The 14,509-nt window shown below is 49.3% G+C and overlaps 1 protein-coding gene across 1 annotated transcript in view; it reads right to left on the reverse strand.

Moving 5' to 3' along the window:
- Window positions 1-14,509, reverse strand: part of PRKCA (protein kinase C alpha) — a 370,742-nt gene that overhangs the window by 63,188 nt on the left and 293,045 nt on the right. Inside the window, exons 6-8 of the mRNA XM_068529666.1 lie at window positions 14,312-14,468; window positions 13,080-13,214; window positions 12,740-12,836 (exon numbers count right to left, since the gene is read on the reverse strand). Of these exons, the coding sequence (XP_068385767.1) occupies window positions 12,740-12,836; window positions 13,080-13,214; window positions 14,312-14,468 (389 nt within the window). The remainder of the gene's footprint in view (window positions 1-12,739; window positions 12,837-13,079; window positions 13,215-14,311; window positions 14,469-14,509) is intronic.

Raw genomic sequence — 14,509 nt, forward strand, 5'->3', positions numbered from 1 at the left:
GACATCCGTTCACCTTTCAACTTCTAAAATAACCCATCATGACTGGAAAACTTTACTTTTCTCAAGTACTACTGTGAGAAAAGCAAGCTGAGACCATCTTAACAGAGAATTCTACACAAGCAGTCATGGGATTCATTCTCCAAGTTCATACAGCGTGTGGGTCAGCTGCTGGGAGAAAATGTGAGGGAGGCTGATTTTCTGAACCCAAATTCCGCAGCCTGAAAGGGTCACGACAGCCCTGATCCTGAGCAGAGAGGAGACTAGAGACAAGTGGATGATATTTTGTGCTCGGAAGGCTTTGCCCACAAAGACAGGACACTGGGCAGCTTGTGAATTTCACACCTGTTTTCGACAGGTCTGGATCAATGATCTTCTATTACATCTTATAATTATGGCCCTTTAAATCTGTAATCACAAATCTATTTATAATTATTCTCAAAATAGGGCATTTTATTCCAATCCCCAAAGCTCTATTTTAGGCTAGAGATCTTAATCCACATCAAGATGAAAAGGAACTAACAAGAGAAACAAAACATTCTCACTGGAATCCTGGTGTTGGAAAGAGCTGCGGATGAAGTTTAAGCTTGCCTTTCTCTCCTGTAGCTTCTGATAGAGTTGCCCAATCTCTGCCTGAATACCTCGAGGTAGCGAGGTCTCCAGATTGGCTGAGATGCCTGGGGACGTCTGTGACACAGCTTTAGGGGGTCACACCTCCAACTTCCATCTGTGACAGCAGACAAAAATCCCCCAGCAGGGACACTTCTGTGCAAGTGCCGTGCAGCCTGCAGCCTTCCAGCCGCTACTGGGCAGTTATTCTTAGACTTAAATGGACCCAGAAAGAACTCTAAGCTGTTTCAAGCTTGGCTATAACAAACCAACCCAAATCTCCTTTAAAAGAAAAATAAAAGGAAAGGCTTATGCAGTCAATCAGCCAGAGAGTCTGCAGGAGCCCCGAGGGAGCCTTCCTGGACCGCACGCCTGGATGTCAGGGTGGGCGGGGAGGAAGCAAAGTGTCCCTGCTCAAAGTGGACAAGGTCAGTGTCGGCTGCAATTAGCCTAAATGTTAACCACCTGGTTTTCAATGAAGCGCTGAAGACACAGCAGTGCTGAATTTGCTCAGCTCCTGAGCGAGGACGCTGCGTGACCCCACCTGTCTGTTGGTTTCACGCCTGGGAAGAGGAACAACCAAGGCCAAGGTCTTGAAAGGCAAGGCGACCACATCCATGGAAACAAAATCATCAGCAAAACCAAAACAAAACTCCCGAGAGCACCCCGGTCACAGGCTCCTGGGCCTCATTTTGGGAGCCACCGTGGTGAGCCCTCTGAAGCCTCCGTGTCCCCAGGCCTCGTTCCTGCCACGTGACACCAAGCCAGTCACCATCTTTTCAGTGGTAGGCTGCATCAGCGTCTCGAGAGCCGGACAAAGAACTGACCTGTGGCCTGAGTCATCTAGGTTAGCTGCCGGGCGTGGGCTAAGGAGAGAGGGTCAGGACTGTTACCCACAGAGTGGAGACACGGTAGAAGCTTTCACATCCCGTTACAACTCAGCAACGTCCTTAGCAACAAGGTTCACGTCTTAGCTCTCTATCCCCGAGGAGAGGCAGGATTCACCAGCGGGAAATGCCCAGAATTACCCATTTCTGGAGCCCACCAGCGGGGTGGGAAAGGAGCTGGTCCATCTCCAAGGGTGACCATGTTCATCGCACGTGTGGCTTCGCCCCAGTGCTCGAGGGACCTGGGGTGTGAGCAGAGGGAGATGGTGGGCTGCAGCGCGGCCGAGGCCCCGGGCGGCTTCCCTCCTCTTCCCAGACACACACCTGAGCTCAGACGCCCTCCCTGCGATGTCGACAAAAGCCAGGGAAAGGTGGATTCCTCACGGGCCTGACGTTTAGATTTCAAAGCATTCAGAGCAGGACCCAAGGTTCTTACTCTGGACACCTGAAGGTGACACATCTCACAGGTGTGTCCAGCAACGGAACGGCCTTTAGTTTGCACAAGGAAACGTCGGGCCAGTTTAAAAGGCTGGAGGATTATATAAGGGCTGGGGTAGGATGTGATGAGCCGGAGACAGGGAAGTGGAGGAGGGAGGGTCTTTCCAAGGGAACATAGCAGGTTCTGAGATGCGTGAAAGAACACGGCGTACACCTGGGGGAGGGCGTCATGGGTGCGGGGGGAACAGGACCAGGACAGGGGAGCGAAGCCTTACGCTAGACGGGAGCTGGGTCCTGCTACTCACGAGCTCAACTAAATTCCTCTGTGCTTTGGTTTTCCCATCAACAAAGATGATTTTAACACCCCTCCCAGGTCTGATATTCCGTTATTCCATCTTTCCAGGGGCCAGTAAACTTTTTCTGGAAAAGGACCAGACAACATGTATTTTAGGCTTCGTGGGTCTTAGTCTCTGTCACATGACTCAGCTCTGCTGTCGTAGCCTGAAAGCAGCTACAGCCAGCAAGGGAATGAACGGACGTGGCTGTGTCGCTAACAGTCTGTGGACCCTGAAATTTTAATTTCACCTAGTTTTCAAGTATCACAAATATTACTCTTCTCTGATTTTTCCCCCACCATTTTTTTTTTTTTTTTAAGAAATTCACGTTCTTATTGATTGGTTGATTGATTGATTGATTGCTGTGTTGGGTCTTCGTTTCTGTGCGAGGGCTTTCTCTAGTTGTGGCAAGCGGGGACCACTCTTCATCGCGTTGCGCGGGCCTCTCACTATCGCGGCCTCTCTTGTTGCGGAGCACAGGCTCCAGACGCGCAGGCTCAGTAATTGTGGCTCACGGGCCCAGTTGCTCTGTGGCATGTGGGATCTTCCCAGACCAGGGCTCGAACCCGTGTCCCCTGCATTGGCAGGCAGATTCTCAACCACTGCGCCACCAGGGAAGCCCCTCCCCCACCATTTAAAAGTGGACAGGTTAGATACACAGAAAGGTCATATATATACTTATATATATGCATATATAACTGAATCACTTCGCTGTATAGCAGAAATTAACACATTGAAAATCAACTGTACTTCCATAAAATTGAAAAATAAAATAAAATAAAATGAGATATTAAAAACAAGAAGCGGACACGTGGTTGGCTGTGACCGTGCGCTGCTTGCTATGGATACTAGGGTGCTGGAGTCTGCCCTCACCGCAAACACCCTGGAATCTGAACGTGTTTACTTGTTAGTCAACAGGTCACGTCTTCTCCACCGGCGTGTCTCAAGCTGTGACGGGCACACGAAATCACCTGGGGACGTGGTTAAAATGCAGGTTCTGACCCAGTGCAAGTCCAGGACGGGGTCTGAGATTCTGCGGCTCCGAACCCGGACAGCCTGACCCAGAGCTGTGCTCTTCACCCCCAGCAGCCGCCTAGATCCCGCACGTGGACGTGTTTAACATTAAAGCCCCCACATGCTGCTGGTCCACAGAGCAGACGTGGAGCTGCCAGCGTCCAGAGCGCCAGGGTGTCACCTCTCCCTTCAGAGACCCTGGGATCATGTCTCTAGGGATCCACAATCCTAATTCCCTGTAGGCTATGCTCCTTGGGAAAGACAGCAAACACCGGCCAGTGTGCTGTTATCCTTATTCCAGCTTTTCTCTTCTAGGGGCCTTGCACTCCTCAGGTGCTCGAGACTGCATGATAAAGACATGCATCATGTCTACGTCATGTCGACGGACACTGGCTCTCTCTTCCCTCCTTCCCTTCCCTGTCAACAGGGGGAAGCATCCTGGTACCCGCGAATCCCCTGTGGGGACCAGGGCCTGGGGACACGTGATAACTGCTGCTAACACTTCCTAGTACTGGGTTTGCCCTGTTTCTTCAACCAGCAACACAAGGCCACAAGGCCACCTCCACGGTTACAAACACAAAGCTTTTCTGTCATTTCAGGAATTCATGAGGATGGAACAGATGACCGGGGTGTACTGTCTTCTTTTGGTATCCCAACAAAATCACTTCCATAAGATAAATTATACTGAAAACATGTTGCCATGCTGCAATATAAATGCATTCACCCTCCCCCACAGACTAATAAAAATTCTGTGCAGTTGCTTTCAGAGGCTTCCTTGGAGTTTGCTCTGCTGAGGGGCAGGGCTAACCCCATTACAATGATCTAACGGAGGGGTGAAAGCGGTTTCCAACGCTAAGCCTTGCCCCATTTTAGTTTAAGATTTTACTCCTAAGACAGAACCGAAGCTCAAAGATTAAAATAAAATCTCTTTTACCTGATGTACATTTTATAGATTTTTTTCCCCTCTTAACATCACACAGCTCAGAAAGTAATTATGTAAGCCACTTAGGTGGGAAAAAAGCAGAATCCGTATCAGGGCACTCAGATTTTCTGTTCTGTGTCCAAAAGGTCATCTGAAAGTACTCAGGTTTCCATAGTAACAGTGGCAGGCCAGATCAAATCAACAAACAGCTACAATTTATCTGAGGGTCTCCAATGAACTATTTTTTTCCCATCCGAAGAATATCCTGAATTAGCTAAAGTCTTCAAAGACAATGGAGGCTTTTGGAAAATCCAGTTTCAACAACAGTAAACAGAAGAATGCTTGCTTGCTCTTTCCACATATAACCTAGCAACTGAGTCTCATGTTTGGTGATTTAAATACCTTAACTCTAATCGTAATCGGATCACGTGTTGTTAATCAGTAACAAGGATAATCTCAAAACGTTTTCCCAGGATAAATAAGAACAGATACATATGTGATCTTGAGGCATCTGCAGAGTTTCCAGGGTGATCCTGGTTTCTGGAGCTCTAGCACAGATCCTGCAAAGCAGTTCATTCTCGTGCACCATGGGGATCAAGTTTATCTTGGCTTCTTTTTGGGTTTAGACCAAATGGTCACAAATACAAAAAGCTGTGAAGACACAACCTCATACATTATTTTGACAGAAGCCATTGCTAATCCAGCTTTAGATTCTGACCAGTGGACATTCTGTAGAATCTATTCAAACAAGTCTTCCAAATAAAATATTTCAGCCACAAAAAGCTAGTGTCACCTGTTTCCAAAATACCTGTTAAAATCAACATAGCTCCGGGATCCCAGTCTTCAGGTCACATGTTTACTACAATCTGAGACGTAAGACAACCTTGTGTTCAGAAGACAGGCCAGAGGTGCCCTGCCCCTTCACTTCCCTGGACGTCTGACCTCCGCTCACAACTTTCCAACTAACCAGAAAATCTCAATAGATTTCATTGCGACTTTTGAGATTATTACTAGAAATGTGTATTATTAAATTACTAGATAACTCAAATTTTATCACCCCAGCTTTGTTATATCCCTGTCTCTAATATAGTTACTTGGCCATGCAAAAAAATTAGACTTATCTGCACCCAATAATGGGCTCAGAATCTTGAGGGAATCTATTTTCTGAAATCCAAGTCTCTTGGAAACAACTGATTTCTTAAGCCCGGGAAAAATACTGTACATCAGAAAGTCATGGGTTTTGCATTTCAGTCCCCATCTTGCAAGGAACTGTTTTTCTTCATTGGGAGGAATGTCTTAGACTAGCCCTGTCCAGATGTGACTTACATACGTAATTTTACATTTTCTAGTAACCGCATTAAAAAGATAAACAGGTGAAATTCATTCCAATAATATTATATTTAATACTAACATATAAACGCATAGAACACAAAGTAGAATAGAGTTATTAAGTGTATATTTAACCCAATAGATCCAAAATATAATTTCAATATACAATCAACATAAAAATTATTATTAATGAGCTATTTTACGTTCTCTTCTTTTTACTGTGCCTTTGACATCCGGGGTGTGTTTCGTACTTACAGCGCACGCTTCTCAGCTCAGACGGACCTAATGAGCTATTTTACGTTCTCTTCTTTTTACTGCGCCTTTGACATCCGGGGTGCGTTTCGTACTTACAGCGCGCACGTCTCAGCTCAGACGGACCTAATGAGCTATTTTACGTTCTCTTCTTTTTACTGCGCCTTTGACATCCGGGGTGCGTTTCGTACTTACAGCGCGCGCTTCTCAGCTCAGACGGACCTAATGAGCTATTTTACGTTCTCTTCTTTTTACTGCGCCTTTGACATCCGGGGTGCGTTTTGTACTTACAGCGCGCACGTCTCAGCTCAGACGGACCTAATGAGCTATTTTACGTTCTCTTCTTTTTACTGCGCCTTTGACATCCGGGGTGCGTTTCGTACTTACAGCGCGCACTTCTCAGCTCAGACGGACCGCATTTTCAATGCTCCATGGACTCGTGTGGCCAGTGGCTGCTGAAATGGGCAGTGCAGTCCTAGAGGATTTTCAGGGTAAGGGAAAGTGCAGCTACGTGCCACGTGCCACAGGAAACAGCCTAAGAAGAGACGGCCTGCGAAGCCCGTCCTCTGAAAACACCATCAAGATGGGAGAACGAGAGTTCAGCCTCAGCCTCCGGAGAGCTCTGAACGCTGGCACAATCAATGCACTGGTCTCTTCTCAGGAGTGAGGCCTTGACAATGTTTCTAATACTCAAACAGGGGTCTGGAACGCTCTTGCCTTCTGGTAGCACCTCTTTTGCACACATAAATATAGTCTCGGAGTTCATACGTTTTTATAAACGTAAGTCAAAATTCAATTTGAATAGGTACTGTCTTTTTCATATAATCAGCTTTGATAAAAGCAAAAAGGAGTCCTAGCTAACGCTTACTGAGCACTCACTCTGTGTCAGGGACCAAGCTAAGCAACTTACACAAATGAACTGCTGTCATCCTCGGAGCAATTCAGTAAGTAGTACTACTATCATCCCCGTTTCATGAACAAGGAAACTATAAAGATCAGAGAGTTTAAGAATCTCACCCGACGTCACCAGAGCTAGTAAGTGGAAGAGCCAGGATGTGAAGCGCTGGAGAACGATTCCAAGTTGTATATTCTTCCTAGAATACCCTGCCCTGAGTAACCTGTCCAAGTTCAGACAAGTGGGATGGAGATGAGCGGATGTGAACCCCGGCAGGAGGGCTCCAGGGCTGGGCTCTTAACCACACGAGGCAATACCACTTCTCAGAGGAAAGCGGTACCCGTGCTCAACACAGAAAACGCCTGCAGCGTAGCCATTATCGCCTGCTCCCTGAAGGGACACGATGGGAGATGGTGGTCAAGACCACACCCCACGAGCAACTGCCCTGTTTCACACATGGTCATCAATTTCTCTCTTTTCTATAGCACTTTAAAACTATTTCCCTACAGGGAGCTCACACACAGCAATTTAAGTAAATTCATCTTGTTTTCCTGAATCCTTATACTCCACGGAGTTATTTATGAAATATCACCTGCCAGCTTTCTCCTGGGGCACTACTTTCCATTATTTTCTGGCAACAGAAATATTCTGACGCAGACAAAGCCCAAAGCGCGTGGCCTCTGAGCTGTCTTAATTCTGCTATGGGTGCGTCTGTTTTGCTTCTTAACTTTTTTTTTAATATTAGATTTTCACTTACGCCGGAGTGGAGCAAGGTGGGTAGCAAGTAGAGAAAGAGACGAAGGTGCTTTTAGCTTCTGATTATGTTGTTTTTTAAATTATCTAAAACAAATGATGAAAGTGATGAATCCACGACAATCAGGCAGAAGGGAAGGGTGAGGCCTCCTCTGAGGAAAGCTGCTTGACTTTTTTTTTAAACCTCAGACTCCCCAATAACTGTAACGACATGTGTGGGAGACAAGCAACCCCACAGGTAGAAATGAGTTCCTTTAAAGCCCATCGGTACCTGAGAGTCATCAAAATACAAATGAGAGGTAGTGGCAGTGATACTGGATGGAAACCTGATGAAGGTTCTCAGCTCTTCTGGCTCGGTTTCTCCCCGGGTAGCAGGGCTGGTCTTGGTGAGAATGCCCTGCCCAGGGGTGAGGGGCCAGGCCTTAGGAGAGGGCTCTGCATCAGACCCAAGGGAGGGAAGTGGTCCTCTTCCTCGCCTCCCCTTTCCTCCTCCCGTTTTCTTGATTCTGGGAGACACCCAACTCTGCAGGTAGACATGGCCCAGCTGGCTGCGGGGAAGAGTCAGCCGACTGACAAACACAAGGAACAACGCTCCAGCTCACTAATAACCGGGGAAACGGACAAATGCCATTAGGTCCTCGGAAAACGTTTCCAACGAGGAACAGGTGTGGTCAGAAGATACCCTTTCTTCCAACGGGTAAGGTGAATGTCGTGTAGAAGTCCCCAGGCATAGCTCAAGATGCGAAAGGTTCAGACCCCAGATTTTGTAAGAGATCAAAACAGCAGCACGGCACCCACAGAGATGCTGGGCTTTCGTGGGAGTGGATGACGTGCCCTTTCTGTTGTTGACCTAATGAGTCATTAGCTGCCACCCTCCTGGTGATTATCCTGCCTTCCTTCCCGGTGGTTTACGGCCAGCATCTTCCAGATGTGCTCACCTGGAGTGTTGAACCAGGACCCTCAACCGAGCCCCTGAAGAAGCGCCCACGCAGACTGACTCCTCGGCGTGAGAATTCCCCTCCCCTGAAAACTGCTGAAGCCCTGTTTTGTCCAGGGATTATCCGATCCATCGCCAGTTACACGAAGTTCCCAATTTACACACATTACGTTCCAGAAATCCATGTCAATGTAAAAGAGGACAGATCGCTCCATAAAAACAATGTTCTTAAATGGCGATAAAGTTCTTACCATTAGGCCTCTATTTCATCATACGGCTGGTCTACAGAACTTAGAACGTGCCCATTATTTACAGCATGATTGCAACATGAAAATTAATTTTTTTAAGGGAAGCTCCTAAAGTTAAAAAAAAAAAGTGCCCTCAATAACCTAGTTTTTGCAATGAAACATACAGAGGAGGAAGACGTTAGGAGCTAACACTGCATAAATACGCTTTTAGAACTTCCCGACTGACTAATCTTCGAAACAATCCTGTGAAGTAAATACAGCTATTATTCCCATTTACAGTGAAGGACACACACAGGAAGGTCACATGGTTAATAAATGGTAGAACCAGGTCTGATTCTAGGGTCCACGGGCTGAGCCAGGGGCTGGAAACCCACGGGCCGGAGCTGGCCCGGCACCTGTTCTTGTAAATAGCGTTTTGTTAGAACACAACCAAATCCATTTGTTGACATCTTGTCTGAGGCTGCTTTCATGCTACGAAGGCAGAGGTGAGTAGTTGTGCCAGAGACCCCGTGCTCTGCAAAGCCGGAAGTATTTATCATGGGACCCTTCACGGAAAGTTTGCTGAGCACGGCTATGCCGTCACTGGATCACCTCTGAGGGAAAGCAGACCCTCTTCCCGGCCTCTGACCACAAGCCTCACCACGGGGAGCGGGGCCCAGAAGCGGGAGGAAGGAACAGGAGACCTGGATGTCCTCAACAGCGACGGGAGGTCCAGGGGGTCACTGGTCAGCACAGGGGGTTATGTTGACTTCCCAATAGGCTTCCTGCATAGTTCCCAAAAATATCTGAAGCAAGGCTCACAGGTACAGAACCTAACCTCCACAGATGGGGGGACGGTTTGCTTTATTCATTGCTGGAAACCTTATTACTGAACAAATGAACAAATATATAATTTATGTTTGTGAATCGGGGTCCACGTGTACTTTATTTGAAGACAAACACGGAACAGGTTAAAGGGCCACGGATGCGCTGCCCGTGAATGTCACAGTCAATGTTCTGGCTTCGACTTTTAGGCAGACGAACTCCAGTGGGACAACACATTACAGAGTAAGGTCATTTCCATCAGTCCTGGGATTCTCCTGGGCTCCTAAGAGCTTCACTCACTGATCATTCTGTTTGCCAAGACTCTAGAATCAACAATAAACTTGAAATCTTTTCCCATATCGTGACCAGATAAATACTAGTGCAGTGGCTGAGTTGTAAACGCTCATTTGTTTTGATTTTTCTTTCATAAGACAATGACTTTTGATTTCCGGGGAAGGATTCGAAAACCAGAGTTGAGTTAACTCTTCCTAGAAAACAGAGTTGGACACGGAAAGAATAACCCTATAGACTAGAGGTTCTACAATCCCACTGAGGAAGGCTTGTTCCTAACAAGACTAACTGTCGTGTTGTGTCTCAGCCGATCCTGATTCACCATGGAACTTGAAATTTTAAAGAAAATTGTACTCAGCTGAATCAAACTGGGAAAGTATCTGTACAAGAGCGGGTGTGGGGGAGAGCAGTGGGATGGAAAGCAAGCCCGACGGCGCGTGTTATACGGAGGGAAGGGAACAGAGGGGATTCTGTAGACGCTGGGAGGTGGTCCCGCTGCGGCTGGGGGCTGAGAGGCACGAAACGGGGGCGCCTAGAGGCAGCATCCTAACTCACAGCCTGAGGCCACTGGGGCCCGTTCGGGCAGGCTGGCTGTCACCCAGGGCTGCCCCAACGTGGACCTGGCCTTCACAGCCTGGCTCACAGCAGTCTGGTGCCGGGGGAGCCCCGCAACTTCCCCATTTCCAGACCCCACCACTGGACGATCGAGGCCCTGCCTAGAATCCAACCTGCCCACTCTGAACGGCCGCACGAGAGGTGTCCCCAGACTCTCAGCATCTTGGTGATGCCGTCAAGCGGCTTCCCACGCAGCCTCTTGCAGAGCGTTTTACAAATGCCCTAAGTGAGCCGCGGTGACTGGCAAAGCCTGGGGACACAGCCGGAGGGCGCTGAGAGGAAAGGCTGGAGCGTGGTCCACTGGGCACCCCGGGCGCAGCGCGCACTGAGCTGGACGGGGGAGGCCCTTCAGCAAACCCCGCGACGCCACCGCCGGGTCTGTGACGATCACACCCCCGGGGCCGAGGACGGTGGGCAGCGCCAGGCTCAGGGCACGCGGCCCCTAACCCGCCCCCGGAGAGAAGCGCTGCCCTCCAGCCTCAAGCCCTCTGGCCCAGGTCGTTTTGTTTTTGTTTTGAGTTTGGAACGCTGACCTCTGTAAAAAGCTAAACTCACCGCCCAGAACAACAGGAAGGTCACTCACCAGGAAGCCACGGAAATGAAGCCTGAAACGTGCGTCAGTGTTTTTCCACCAGCAAAGAGAAGCCTCAGACGTTGCCACGAGCGACGCCACCGCGAGGCCCCAGCACCCTCCTCCCCCCAGGTGCGCCCCGCACCTCCCGCGGCCCCGAGCCCCACGGCCGGTGACCTGCACCTGCACGCCGCGCGGGACGCAGGCGGGGTCTCCTTAGCCCCTGGGTTCCCCTCCGTCCCGGCACTCTCTCTAGAAGGGTTCCCTTCTCAGGGGGCGGGGAGCACGGGGTCAGGGTCAGGGAAGCAGCCCTCCTGGCAGCGTCCCAGGCGCCTGTGCTCCTGTGGCGGGGAGCCGGGGGATGGATGGTGGTGGGAAGGAAGAAGCAGTCAGACAAGAGCCACGCCTCGCAGAGGCCCCCGAAGCGCCCCCAGACCCTAGCGGGCAGCCTTGCGCTTCAGTGCCTCTAGCTTCCCTAAGCCTCTTTGCAAAGAACTTCACCTCTGTTCCTTGAGAGCAGAGATTACGAGCTGGTTCTCACTGGCTGGATCGTCCCTGTGTCCAAGGCAAGAGACACATGTGTGACTCACACAAAGTTCAAGCTGTAATTGGCCGCTGACCCTAAACCAGATCAGAACGTGCCATGTGACAATCTGGCCTTGCGGCTTCCCTGGAAGAACCGGAAAACCCGGCAGCACGTGACCCGCTTCGAGCTCGGCCCGCCGTCGGCTGGGGCCCGGGGTGGGGGTGCCGCCTGTGCTGTCCCACCCGCCCGGAGGCCCGCCGTCACCGCCGTTTATTCACGTTCTCGGGGACCCATTTCACCCCTTTACGCTCTCAAGAGCACCCAGGCTCGCAGCCCCTGCCCTTAAGCGTTTGCCATCAACAGCCCTTTAACCAGGTATCGGTGACGAAGCGCTTTGAACGTTCTTGTGTTTTACGTCCTTTGGAGCTCAGTCTCTCTGGATACGACCTGTATGTGTCTCTGGGACGGAATTTTATTTGGAAGAAGAAAACCACAGCAAGAAGAGGAGGCACACGGGAGCATCAGCCCGTTAGCGCCAACGGCGCAGGTCTCTGTACACGCGTGTGGGCACGTGTGCATCTCTTCAGGGTGGGGGAACTGCAGGGCATCCTAATGAGCCCCAGGAAGGGAAAGCTTCCCAAGGGACGGGCCAGGTACAGAGGCTCCGTGGGCTGCCGGAGTGAATCCCTCAAGCAGCCAGCGCACGGGTGATCAGAGAAACAGGGAAAAATGAAAAGCTGTGACTTGGAACGTAAGGCAGGTGCTTGGAGGAAAGAACGCTCATGAAAGGCCAAGACGTCTGCTAAGTAGTGAGAAGCAGGGATCGACAGGAGGAGAAGGAGGGAAGTGGGGGATGGCAGGTGACAAAACCAGGACAGAAGGCAGACACACACCCAGGGGGAGGATGAGAAAGAGCTGCCTTTCCCAATGATCTGCAGCGAAAATTAAGCTTCTGGCCTGATGATGACACCTGAACAGCCTCCCAGGTTAAGGCCCAGGTGACTTTCTGCCCACCTGGAGGAGGCTAGATCGGGGCCGTCTCCCCGCTGATGCCAAACGGATTCCTTACACAGGAACCAACCACGCTCACTTCTGGGCTGTTTCCAAGCTCCTTTCTCTAAACAATAAAAGCCACAGAATGTCAACAGCTTGCAAAAGGAAGGTGATTACGCAACATTTACGCCTTTACATAAAGAACAAGATTAACATTTAAATGACCGTCTGCCTTCCAGACGTGTGATCACAAAAATCTGGCCCTTCCTGGAGTGAAGCTTTCTAAACAGAAAGGTGATTGAGTCATTGTGTTGTCTCCTCACCTCGAATTTCTGCCTGAGCTCCACGTTTCCTTCTTCATCACCTTCTGGGATGGGCACATTGTAGTACTCACCTTCCTCTTGGTTCAGCAACTTGTACCTTTCAGAGACAGGGGAAAGGAGGGGGTGAGCCCCACGCTGGCACCACCCAGGTTCACCCCGCACCCCAAGGCTCTAGTCCAGCTGTTTCTGAAATGCATCTGCCGGGGAGACGGTACCCAGGTAACTTCATAATCAACAGTCACTTTGGACTTAAACCGGCCCGTTTCCTGAACCTCTAGACGCGCTAATATTTTCAGACAATTAACTCTTGGCTCACACAGACACACTCGGGCTTCCTCACCATCCACTGGCCGGCATCTTCATCAGCTCCGAGACTCCGAAGGAAAGGGACCCCATGAAGTCGTTCCGTGTGGTTCGATCCCAGTCCCAGATCTCTACGGACAGTCGTCGGTCTTTATCTGAAGGTTTTAATTTGCTACGAAAGAACACACACACACACACACACACACACACACACACACACACACGGTTACCTTGATCACGATTTTGGGGGAGATATCGCATGCTCATGTTCTGAGCCTGAGATTCAAAAAAATAGTGTATTCAATTCTCTTCCTGTGGTTCTCCATCATCAACAAAGTACCAGCCCCTTGGCAAACGAGGCTCTAGACTAGGGGTTAGCAAACTATGAGGCAAGGGCCAAATCAGGCCCACTGCTTGCTTTTGTAAATAAAGTTTTATTGGAATACAGTCATGGCCGTTTGTTGAGACACATATTGTCTATGGCTGCTTTGAACCTAGAACAGCATAGCTGTGTACCTGCAACAGAGACTGTGTGACCCATAAGGTCTAAACTATTTACCATCCAGCCCTTCACAGAGCAAAGCTGGACAGCCTCCGATCTATATCCTAGACAGCTACCTTCCGGTTGTGCACAAATGCTTCCTGTGTTCTCCTCTACAAAGAGGACCTCTTGCTTGTGCTCAGCTGCACTCAGTGCTTTCTTGCTCCTGACTTGCTTATGCCACCCCCCCCTACCTTCTTTCCCTCCTCCCACCCCCTCCTCCCACCTTTCCCTCCTCCCATCTCTGCCTCTGAAATCCTCACATTCCTTTCACAACCACTTTAAATGGCACCTTCTCCAGGAAGTCTTCCGTGCTTAGACATAAGGATAATCTTCCCATTTCAGTGGCAACAGCAGCTTCTATGGTACTCACTTACTCCATGTTTCTAAAATTATTACTTAAACTCTTACCTACACTCTCTTCTAACCCTTAAAAAAAACCTAAGTCCATCAAGAGGTGGGACACACTATACATTTTTATATCATCTGTAATGCAAGAGAATTTTGTTGTACAGAAGTTACTGATGGTAATTTGGGGCCTGCATCATGTAAGTCTTGGTAGACCGAGTTTCTATCCATCAGACAGGGGTGACCACAGCTACCTCTCTAGCAGCCGTAGGAGAAGGGTTTAGGGATGAAGCAATGTTTAAAGACGTTTATGAAGCCCAGCTCATCACTGCTAACAATGTGAGGGAGGAAAGCCATCAGGAAGAGAGGATTCAACTTACAACGTAAAGGACTCATTCCACTGGGGGTTCAGTGTGGAACGGATGGTTTTGGTTTTTTGTTTGCTTTCGTTCTTGGGGTCAGGAATAAGCTTCAGCTTCACATAAGGATCTGAAAGCCCATTTGGATCCATAGGGATGAGATTTTTTGCATCTCGTACTGTGAAGAGAGAAGGAAGAAAGATCCAATGTTACAAAAAG

The sequence above is a fragment of the Eschrichtius robustus genome, chromosome 20, assembly GCF_028021215.1.
Source record: "Eschrichtius robustus isolate mEscRob2 chromosome 20, mEscRob2.pri, whole genome shotgun sequence".
In the NCBI taxonomy this organism is placed as follows: Eukaryota; Metazoa; Chordata; class Mammalia; order Artiodactyla; family Eschrichtiidae; genus Eschrichtius; species Eschrichtius robustus.